General features: G+C 35.1%; 1 protein-coding gene across 6 annotated transcripts in view; it reads left to right on the forward strand.

Annotated features, from left to right (window-relative positions):
* The window catches only part of DPH6 (diphthamine biosynthesis 6), a 240,397-nt gene that overhangs the window by 66,196 nt on the left and 162,129 nt on the right, over nucleotides 1-12,072 (forward strand). For all 6 annotated transcript variants that reach the window (XM_068398495.1, XM_068398501.1, XM_068398500.1 and 3 more), the window contains one exon: nucleotides 8,509-8,570. In XM_068398495.1, coding sequence (XP_068254596.1) covers nucleotides 8,509-8,570 — 62 coding nt within the window. The remainder of the gene's footprint in view (nucleotides 1-8,508; nucleotides 8,571-12,072) is intronic.

The raw sequence follows: 12,072 nt of genomic DNA on the forward strand, positions 1-12,072 counted from the left end.
AAAGTAATACATTAAAAAAGAACTAGCACCATACAGTTCCTGATTAAGCTCCTGAGGGTGTAATTTAGTGTTACAGATAATCTAATCTAATAGTGAGTTGCTGCCAAAAGGTTGATCTTTCCTTCCCCCTTCTAGCTGACTCTTCCAAACCACAAGTCTCTACTTGCTTCTGCCCCTGTAAGAACTCCAGTGATTGTGTGGCTGCAGCTGGGTGATCTAGCAGAGAAGTACTGCTTGTTTGTGTGTGCGGGGAACTTACTGTGTAAATGCCACGACCGCATGGAGGACAAACCTCTCTCTTTCAGTAGAAAGCTTACCACTAAATTGGCTGTAATGTCAGATCATATCGTGAAGTAAAATTGATGGTTGCGTCAGTTTTGTCTGAGCACATCATCTGTGCAATGGAAAGGAACAGTGTTCTTTGAAAATGTGTCTCTAGTTTTTAGTACTGAGCAATTTTTATTGGGGAAATTGAAGGAACTTGTTATATTATCATCACAGGGGAACATACTTGCTTCCTCTAAATTTTTTTGAAAAAATTCTCAGACAATTCACAAACATAACAGAAGGAAGTGAGGAACTTTTTTTTTTAAGAAATCAATCAAGATCCCTGTTGTTTTCTTCCATATTGTAGGGATTTGTTTACTTACTTATTACTAAATAAACATTGGCATTATTCTTAGCTAGTTCAGCTTATTTAGAGGTGATTGTTCCATTGCTTTTTCCTTGTGCAGTTACCAGACACTGGAACTGTAATGGAATATATGACAGTCTTCACAACTTTTACTCTTGATAACATTCATATTGGTTTTATTAATATGAAAAAGACTTCTTCTGTTTATCATAATTTGAAGTGGAACATAAAATGATTGATAATATTTTTCCAAGTACTGTCACATTTTAATAGTTGTCTATTCTGTTAGGAATAATGTATTCTAAACAGTAGCCTTAAATTTTTATTAAAAAACTTATCCCCGAACAATAGTAAAGTACTATCTTGTATACACATATAATAGCTTTTAAGTAATTGTTATTGTAATTTTTTTCAGATTATAAATTTGGTAAATTTACACCTATCACGTACTTTAGGAAAGATACTCTTATTAGTCTTTTCCCCCTTCTAATCCTTGTTTCCTAGCTAGCACAAGTTATTGTCGCTGAATTTTCAAACAAAGCTTCCAAAGCTTGGTTTGTCCTTTAGAGTTTAAGTGTATTTGACACTTTTGCCTTAGGCTTGTTCTCTAATACGTTTGTCTACTACCTCTTTTATCTACATCATTCATGTTATTTATGATAGAAGAAAAGGTACCACACCTGTTTGTTCACTAAACCTTGTAGAAAAGGTTTGGGAACAATTGTGAAACCACAGGAGCTATTTTAGCTCAGGCCCCTTTTTTTTTCCTGAGGGAAAAGATTCACATGGGAAAAGATCAACATGGAAAAATGGGAATTGTATGTAAGACCAGAAATCAATCAGAATTAGCTTAGGCTTTAAGAAGAGTATGATGCAAAAGAGATGAGTAAGAGAAAAGAGAACTAGGAATGGACTTCCTGTGAAGAAAAATTTCGATTCAGAGCACAGCTGAAAGGTTAGAAGACTAAGATAAGAAAATAATCTTTGCATTTGGAATGTTGTTTGCCTTGGTGCTTGTATATGAATTACAGATAGTTTGTTACAAGTGTAAGATGAGGTTTTGGAAAGAGCTTTTAGTGCATGGGTATAAAGAAATTTTTGAAAATAAAGTGTGTTACAGAAAAAAAAGAAATGAAATTTTGTAATAGTTTGCATAAGTGGATCTAGAAACAAATTAAAGAGAAATATCATTCCCTCTTTGCTATCTCGTGAGCCTGTAGGTTGGAGATTGGGACAGATGTCGATATTTTCAGTAGTAACAGATGAGACGAGTCAGAAGGAAGAGTGGGAAAGTGAATGTTCCTGACAAAAGAAAAGTAATTGAAAGTTGACATTATTGAGTGCACTCCTTCTTAAGGAAATGTCAGAGAGACAAAATTGAAGAAAGAGGGCTTAAAAGAGGAAAGATCGCTTTGCAGTTTGGGGAGATCAGATCATCTAAAGAAAAAGTGAAATGGAAGCAGTGGGCTAAGAATGGACTATTAGGCATTTAAAGTGAAAGAGAAAAAGAAGTAAGGGTTCTAGTGAAGGAGGCAGAAGAATAGTGAGAACTTTGAGCTGAAAAATAGTGGAAGATCTTAGTAAGAGATGTCAAAAACAGAAATAATCTTAACAATGAAAATCAGGAGGGAGAAGTGGTGTCTTGTTAATACTAGAATATCATTTGCTGCTTTTTAATGCTTGGTAAGATTTAAGTTCTGGATGCACATTCACTCTGCAGACTTCTGTGCTGAAACAGAGTGTAAACTCAAACCTTTAAAGGCATATCTGTGTAGTTAGAACCATACATGCTTGCTTTCCAGGTCTCTCTGAGTTGAAGTTTTACAAGGCTTCTTGTCCTAATCTGATCATTTATTTCTGCTCTGGCCTTTACCCTTTTTCAGGTGATCTACTGATTTCTCTTGTAAGAAGTCTCTGTTGATCCTTCTGGGGACTGTGACTTTTTAAAGGTTTATAACTTGTCTGCATGGGGATGGATTTAATGAAAGTTGCACAGATTTTACCACTTGCACTATGCCTCTTTCTCTGCCACTGGATCGAATTTCAATCCTTTTCTTCAAAGCTTAATAGCACTAGAGCTGTTCAAAGCATGGAAATACCAGAATTCTTTAACAGGGGCAAAACAGCACATCCTTTTTTATCCAAACTATGCTGCCGGAATGGTTGAACACTTTGAATTAAATAGATTAATAAATAATACTTTAAAGTAATTCTACTCAAAACATTTCAGTATGCCAAAGTTCAAAACACTGAAAACAAATTTATATCAGGAGAGTCATACATGTGTGGCTGTATGAACGGAACCTGTAATAACTTTTGTTTTAAGTCTCTGAAGCCTGTTGAAAGTCCTGAGAGGCAGTTGACTGGGACAGTATTTTCAATAAGCTGATCCATTTGCTGCATAGAGTCTTAGATTTGATTAAAAGAAGTTTAATGCTGTTATTAAACAATCCTTCCACAATGTCTTTTTTAACTACGAACTTTTTAGAGTTTTAAAAGTACCTGCGTGAAAATATTACCTTGTTACTTAATGAAACAATACAAAATTTCTTCAAAGACTTATTCAGGTTTCTGTTCCAGAAATGGCAGAACCTAAGTTGCTTTGAATCCTACATGTAAGTAGAACACAAATAACTTTGATGTTAAAAAAAAAAAAATCACAAGAGATTACACATAAAATTAACATTGCTGGTGTGAAGAGTTTTAGAGCCTTTTACCTCTTAGAATTGTAAAATTTGATGACAGCAGGCTAACCTAGTTTAGAAAATATTTCATGAACTTCCGAGAAGGAAGATAAACTGTGATCCTAAATAAACTGCACTGGAATCATGTGCTAGAATCACTTTGGGATTAATATCTTATAACTTTACCACTTAGCTTGAAAAGAGTTAAAATATCTTCAGATTCCATCCCTGTACTATTCCCACACTGGATAAATTAACCCATATAAAAAAGAAAAAAAAAAATAAAAAGGAATAAAAAAAGAAAAAAGCAGTAGGCACATAATCAAGTTGCATGAATTTTGCTCTTTTATACAATAAATTAGAAGTATATTCATCTCAAATCTTTTAGAGGTGGAGTAATAGCCAGTATTTATTGCACTTTCCTTTCCTTCATTTTTATATGAAAATTAAGCAGCTTTTACAATTTTTTTTGATGTTTTGGAAAAAGAAATTCAAGGAATTCATCCAGCTCACCATTGTTATGCTACCTTTCATGTGTGAAAGTTATGAGGAGGTTAAGAATCAACTATGAACCTGTCAAGTTATGCTACCAGACAAAAAGTTCACTTCCCAACTCTTCGTAGAAATGAAAGCTAAATACGACACCAGGAATCATTCACCTCAAGACAATTTAAGGTATAGATTTACAGTGCATTAATATCTCTGTGGCAGGTGCACTCCTGCGTCATGAAGGGTATCTGACATTCCTGCACGCCTGCAGAGTAAACCTAGTTTACCAATTAATACTTTTGTGTGTGGAATTTCCTGTGCTATTAGAAACATACTCTTTGATTATGTGTCGTTTAAAGAATAGTGCTTGATCCTGTTTCATGAAAATCAGTGATTTTATATTGTTTACTTAGAAAAAAACCCAAAACATTTGAAGTAGAGGATTCAACCTTCAAAAATAGTCATATTTTCTGTGTTCCAATTCTAAGATGGGTGGTTGCATCTCTCCTTTATACTCTTTTGCTTTCTCTTCATCTTTCTGTACCTTAAAGGTCCCATCAACTCCTTATTAACCCTGTTTTCTTCCTGAAAAAGAAATTGAAAAGAGAAAGATACTTTGTTTGGTTCCAGAAAACTTAAGTCTTTCATTGCCTCTTTTCTTATTTAAAGTTCTAAATAATTCTGCTTTTGGTGAGCAGCTGATTAGGATCTTTCCAGAAACCTTACTGTGCATTATACTGCTCTTCATCATCAGAAGTTAAGTCCTGGTCCCTGACAGTCATAATGATGACAGTTACTAATCTCCTCAACAATACTTCTCAAGAAGTCAGGAAAAAGAATGGAACTTTCAGTTGTTGTAACTTTAAAACAAGTTCCATTTTTTTCTCCGAAAGTCTATTCTAATTCTATGTATATGAAATTTCAAGAAGATTGATAATAGATAGTGATTTTGAATATATGTTTTTAACCTTATTTTATGGAAGAAGTCAGAAAGGAATAAGATGTACTTTTTTAATCGTAAGGTTGGTTAGTCAGGAAAGAACAGAGACTTTCCCCCTATATTATCAAGAGATAATGATTAACTCATATTTTATTGATGCGTGTGTGTGGTAGTGATTCTTTCACAATATGTTCATGTATTATGGGTTACAGTTTGGTTCAGTGTAGCTTTCAGAAGAACTTTATGTACCACCATTTCTTAAAACCAATACTTATGATTAATTTTTATTTATTCAGCGTTTTACTAAGAGGTGAAAGTAGAATTTTTTATATTAGAAGACTTTCTTAAAAATCAAGACCATTTTAAGATTCTGAACTTCTATAAAACTTGTTAGTAAGATGAGGCTTTAGAATGTAGATTTTATTAGCTGAATGTAACACCATGAAAATGGAACTTGATTTTCTAATGGTCTTGATAAATGCAAGTAATATCAGGTAGTTACCCCTCAGGTGAGGGCTTTATGCTCCACTAATACATGTGTACAAAGTGAACCATTTAAAATAGGTTCTTTTGCGTAACTTAACACTAGTGAAATGCCTTTTAGTAATGTTCTTTGGTACGTTTTTTTCACCACAGAATAAAGCCCTGAATTTCTGCCCCAGTCTTTTGACATTGCTGCAGTTCTCTACAGCACTTGTTTTGTGGCTGTGCGTAAGAGAGCTCTGCAGCCATTGTTGATATCTGCAGGAAGAAGTTCTGCTCCTGTCAGTGGATTTATCAGGAATTACAGATGGAGTAGAAATTACTTTGAAGTGATTATACCATTTGTGCTATCACATACAGTAAAATTAGGCCACAAAACTGGAGGTGAGAGCACGATTTGTTTTACTGAGCACTGTTAAAAACAGCATTATCAAAACTTTCAAGATGTTTCTGTCATCATGTACTGGTCTATCTCAAAGAAATAAAGCCCCACTTGCTCTCTTGACAGCTCATAATAAATTGACTGATGTAGTTCAGTTGGGGAGTTAAAAATGAATTGAAAATAATGGGGCATAACATTCTAGGGTTAACATTTATTCATAGATGATGCAATTAAATAAAACAGGCATTAACTTCAAGGTCAGTCAGTAAAGTAATAAAAGTGGATATTTTAATTGAATTGTAATTGCTTCCCATTGATACATGCAAGTTAAGTAAAATAGATGTCAGTGCTGCAAATTATAGTTCTCTTCCTAATTAATTTCTTAATTCTACATGCAGTCATCCAGGCTCCGGACCTTGTTGTTGGTTTATCCACCCATCCAGCTTTCTTCACATCTAGTTTCATGGAGGAAAAATCTGGAGGATGTGGTTAAATGGAATGTACTAAGAATTTACAGTACATTGTTTTTCTTTTTAGTCTAAGTAATTTTAAGAATCTGAATCAATCTACTCCTTTGTTTAAAGAAAAACATGCCAAATAGAAGTACAGATTTATGTTAACTGTTTTGTAAGTATGTTTATAGATAGTTTATTATACTGATGGCAGCAGTAGAGATACAGCTTCATCTATACATGCATACCATTAGAGATTTGGGATGTGGGATTACTGGTTCTGCAAATTACAGGTTACATTGGTTCTTGATGCCTTTAGCAGATGATCTCTATTCACTCACAGTACAAAACTGTTGGAAGCTAAAGGAAATAATATTTTTCAAAAGAAAGACAAGCTGTCCAAAACCAGAATTCTACTGAGAAACAGAAAGGGTACATTGCACTTTCACCGATTTTCTTGTAGGTGTGGGATATTACTAAAGAGTTTACCCGTAGTGTATACATAGGCAATTTATTTGTATTTTTGTATACTATTTGTATAATAGTTTCTTTTAAATTATTGTTTTGTGATCATTAGGGGGCAGAACAGTAGCTATATCCTTCTTAATATCAAAGACAAGTTGTGAAAGTAATGATATGTTAGTGTGGAAGAAATAATAAGTTAGTGTGTCTGTTGCTGACAACATTTTCTCTTCTCACATGTTTGTAATATATCCTTGGTTTAAGTTTAAAGGAAAGCAATTTGTTTTTATCAAGGAGAGGGCTTGCTTTTCTTAGAAAAGTAATTATGTTAATGAAGAATGTTAATGTAAATTAAATTAATTAAGAATGCTAATGTAAATGTGTGAAATGAGTACTGAAATATGGTACTCGTTATTTGTTTGTTTTAAGAGAAAAGGCTTGTTTAGTGTAATACTTATCCCTAAAAGTCAAGGATATAATGCTAAGCTGTTGTAAGTTTATTTCTACAAGCATAAATTATCATTATCATATATCTAGCAACACACATTTTTAGTCTGTTGATAAAGAGCAATAAACCAATACTAAAAAAGAATAGAAGGAGGAAAAAACTCAGTCCTCTTTCACTTTAATTATTAAGCAGATTTTAAAGTGTTCCCCTAGATAGTAAGGGAATTTTTAATGTGCTTTAATGAAATATTTAAAAAACTTTATTAATGTTTTGAGATTTCATTCACTCTAACTTGTTCTAATTTCACAGGAATTTAAATATACCAAGAACCATCATTGTAAAAACTAAAAGGCGTATCAGCTATTTGAACTCAGCAACGACTTTATATAATGGTTTACCATACATTTATGTAACAGCTTTCATAATCAATGATCTAAAGTGCTTTGCAAGGTACATCAGGAATTGCTTCTAAATGGAGTCATTCTGGTGGTAACTCTTTAAAGATACCCATTACTGTATAAAGCAGTAGAGTAGGAAAAAATAGACAAGTATTGCGATCAGTGAAAAGAAAAAAACAAACCACAATAATTAAGAATAGTAAAAAATGCGATCACTGAAAATTTTCCAGTGTTCCTTCACTTTCAGAAGTCATAATTTTGTTTTTTCTTCTTTACTTCATATGTTAAGAGCTTTTGACCACTTAGTCTTAAATCCAGCTAGGCTATTTATCTGGTTGAAGGTGTCAGCTCTTGAAACAGTTGTTCCTGGATTTTTTTTATCCCCATGCTGATTTCTGCCCATTATTTGATTTATTTCTGAGACGAGACCATTTAACAGCCATGAGCTGGCAAAACTCATAAAGTGAAAAAGCTAAAACAGAAACACAGAGGCGCAAGTTAAAGGAATTATTGAATGTTAATAGGACTTACTTTTTTACCAAGAAAAAGAAATCAAAATGTTGACGTCATACAGAATATTTTGTGATGGATCAAAAGGTACAACATTAAAGACGTTCTGTAAGTCTGAGTTTTCTGTATATCTCCATCTTTTTTAATTCTTACCCTTTTTTCACAGAGAATGTGATTTAGGAAAAAAAGTTTTATTATGTGTCCCTTCCAGTAATTTGCAGAAACTATAAAAAATTAACTTGTATTTTAATTTAAAAGGTATGTGCAAAGCTAACTTCTGACTCAAAGAGGTAATTTCTGTGTAGTATTTTTATTACCGTGGACCCACATGTTTACTTCACTGGATAGTGAAATTTTTAAGAAAGGAAAACAACAGCTTTTCCAGTTGACACGCAGTGAAAAGGTAACTGGCCTTATTTTTCCACGAACATGGAAACCAGTTTCCCAGAGGGGATAAGAGAAAATTCTGACTAAGTGTGTTTTCTTTAGGATAGAATTGATTTTAGATACAGTGGGACCGGTTTCTAAGGGAGACTTGCTTAAGTTAATTAAAAAAAAAAAGCACCTTTCTTGATGTCATAATAGTACTTTATAAAAAAGTTTTTTACACTTTTTTTTTTTTGCAGGTTTAGATCCAGATAAGCATCTAGGAAAAACTCTGGATCAAGTGGAGCCTTATCTTTTGGAGGTGAGTATTACTTAAAGGATATTCATACAGGTGAAGTTGCATTTAAAAAGTATCATAGGCAGAAATTCAGTAAAATTAACTTAATAAAAATTTACTTAGTTACTTTCAGAGATTAGGTGCTAACCGAAGGCTTATCTTTGTACATAGAATATAAGCCTTTGATACACACTTTGAATATGAAAAACATTTTTTCTGGAGGTAGTTCACAAATGGTGCCAGTGTCTTTAAAACAAACTAAAGGTGAGAAACCTCAGTATTAAGGGAACACTAACTCGTATGTCAATATGATAAAGCTAAATAATTGCCTGCAAGTTAGAGACTTTCACAGCAAGGAATGCTAGTGGCAAAATCCTAGGTGATACAAAACTTGCCCACAGATATCCCCATCTGAAGGTTTCCTACGATTTTTTACACAGTCAGGCTGCATACAGTAGGGCCTTTCAAAAATGGAGTAACAGGTTTATTCCTGAGGATGTACTTAGTTCTGTGCAAAGGGTTATATAGTTCTCAAAGGAGGAAAATGCTTGCAGACAGAGCTAATAGTTCTATTTAAAGAAAAATTCTTTAACCAATAAAAAAAAAAGACCAGATTCTGTACACGATTCTTCTTTGAGTTTGAGGAAGAAGCATCAAACATCAAGCTAAGTACAGTTTAAAAATAGCAGCTCTGAAAGTGTGTTTTCATATATTGTCTGTGACAAAGCCGATTTACCACAGTTCCTGTCTTTGACCCTGTTAAAAACCCACAATAATTTGTGTGTTCAGCTATTAAGAACGTCTTGCTGTAACTTCTATCAATGTAAGCTGTCTAAATTTGCACTAAATGATCTCCTAAAAGTACTTTTTGTTGTTAAGCTGGGTAGTTACCGTTCAGCCTGGCTTCATAAGCAGTTTTTCTGGAACAATTAAGGGCGTGGCAAACTTGCAGTAGAGAAAGAAAAAGTGACTAGAATTTGTTAGGAACTTTAAAAATCTCTTTTGCTGCTGAAAGATAGCAACGTTTAATAGGAATTATATCTTGAGTTTAACTTCATTTTATTAGTCATTTATATGGCTGGAGAGAAGAGGATATGTACTTAGCCCTCTTCCTCTTAGAAGAGGATTGGTACTTAGCAAAGCCAAAGAGGGAGAATGAAGGTGCATAACATTCAAATCTCTTACTTGAAGAGATTGTTGTTGGCCTGTTCTTAGCTTGAAGTTTGTTGCTTCTGCTTCAGAGCTGGAGAATCTGCCCAGAAACTTTACCCCACCCCCACTATATAAACTAGTTGATGTAAAAATCCCCTTTGTTATCTCTTTTTATAAGTCTTTCTTCTCTTACATCTTTAGATCATCTCAACTACAGCAACAATTCAAGAATACCAGGGGATGGGTAGGAGAGGTGTTTTCTCCTGCTCCAGAAAAAGTGAATGAAGGGAATCATACAATCATACAATGGTTTGGGTTGGAAGGGACCTTAAAGATCACCTAGTTACAACCCCCATGCCACAGGCAGGGACACCTTTCCACTAGACCAGGTTGCTCAAAGCCTCATTCAATCTGGCCTTAAACACTGCCAGGGAGGGAGCATCCACAACTTCTCTGGGCAACCTGTTCCAGTGTCTCACTACCCTCACAGTAAAGAATTTCTTCATAATATCTAGTCTAAATCTACCCTCTTTCAGTTTAAAACCATTTTCTCTTGTCCTATCACTACATGCCGTTGTAAAAAGTCCACCTCCTGCTTTCCTGTAGGCCCCCTTCAGGTACTGGAAGGCTGCTAGAAGGTCTCTCCAGAGCCTTCTCTTCTCCAGTCTGAACAGCCCCAACTCTCTCAGCCTGTCTTCATAGGAGAGGTGCTCCAGCCCTCTGATCATGTTCGTGGCCCTCCTCTGGACTCACTCCAACAGGTCCATGTCCTTCTTATGTTGGGGGCCCCAGAATTGGACGCAGTACTCTAGGAAATAAATATCTTCCTAAATACTTGTAGTACAGGTAAAAAAGCAGTGGCAGAGATATACAGTAGGAGTACGCAAAAATAAGTATACATTAACTAGATATAAAATATTTGTTCATATTATGTCATTAGCAGAGGTTTTACTCCATGGGGTGGTAATAAAGGAAGACTTAAAACAGTAAATAGTTGCTAAATCTAGGGATATCTGTAAGATCCAAGAATAGTTAGAAGAGGGAGTAGATTTATCCTTTCTGAAAAGTATAGATTGGATTTCTACAGGAAAAGGAAGGAAGAGGGAATGGGATCACCAGTTCAAGCATCACTGAGCTTTTGGATTAGGCAATATAATCTAATTGAACACTGAGCTAACTTTGAGTTGGAAGCGGTATTAGCATGGCTGTTTGGCTCAGGTAATAAGCCACTGAGAACCAGAGGCGGTATTAGCATGGCTGTTTGGCTCAGGTAATAAGCCACTGAGAACCAGAGTCCGCAAGGTTCAGCTCGCTGCTTGTGAACATGGTTAGACTGCTTCCAGGAGCTTGACTGCCAGGTTGGCATTGCACTGTGTGAACACGCCAGACTGGAGTCTTCGTTGCGCTCCATGTTTGTGTCATAGGCCTGCTCTGACACTGGCATGCTGTATAGCGCAAGAGAGTAACATTACTGTGGAAGAGCAGTTTTACTGACACACAAAGTCACATTCTGTGTGTACTGTAGAAATGTCTACTGATTGATAAAGTTCTAGAAATGTTGTCTGGCATATCTTTGGAGTCACGAGTGTATAATGCATAGTTTAAGAGTACGATGAACATCTAAGTGCTCCTCCCCCAGTTTGTTGCTGCAGATCAGTTAAGCAATGTTTCTGTTTGGCAGAGCTGCTTCTTTAGAATCTTAGTAAGTGACAGCTAAGGAAGGGTAAAACTTTGTAAACATGAAACAATGAACAATTTGCTGTGGAAGAGGTTTAACGGAACCATCAACTTTACTGTAATATCAATTCCATACTGGTCAGTCACATTTGGGTGAACTAATATTTATGTAGGACTAGTTAAATAAGTCAAAAGGAGGAAAGTACAGCCCCTGCGTTTGCAGAAAGCTTCTGTTGTTAAAATTCAGGTTGCAACTTCAGTGAGTCTGCAGATCATAGATCATCATAGAATGGTTTGGGTTGGAAGGGACCTTAATGATCATCTAGTTCCAACCCCCTGCCACAGGCAGGGACACTTTTCCACTAGACCAGGTTGCTCAAAGCCTCATCCAGTCTTGCCTTAAACACTGCCAGGGAGGGGGCATCCACAACTTCTCTGGGCAACCTGTTCCAGATGGGTAGCTACTCACCTCAGTTGAATCAGTAGTCTTGACATTCTTTAAAACTGTAGCAGCAAGTATTGCCATTTTAGTTATGTTCATGGAGTATGATTAAAATAAGGCTTAAGAAGTATTCTTCTCCATTTAATTTCACCGTCAGTCATTTTAAAAAGGAAATAATAAACTAAGAAATCCAAAAGTACCTTGTATTTTGGGGAATTAAATGTATTCTTCCTGAAGTTTGATGGCTCGAGTGAA

Source organism: Nyctibius grandis, chromosome 4 (genome assembly GCF_013368605.1).
Source record: "Nyctibius grandis isolate bNycGra1 chromosome 4, bNycGra1.pri, whole genome shotgun sequence".
Classification (NCBI taxonomy): domain Eukaryota; kingdom Metazoa; phylum Chordata; class Aves; order Nyctibiiformes; family Nyctibiidae; genus Nyctibius; species Nyctibius grandis.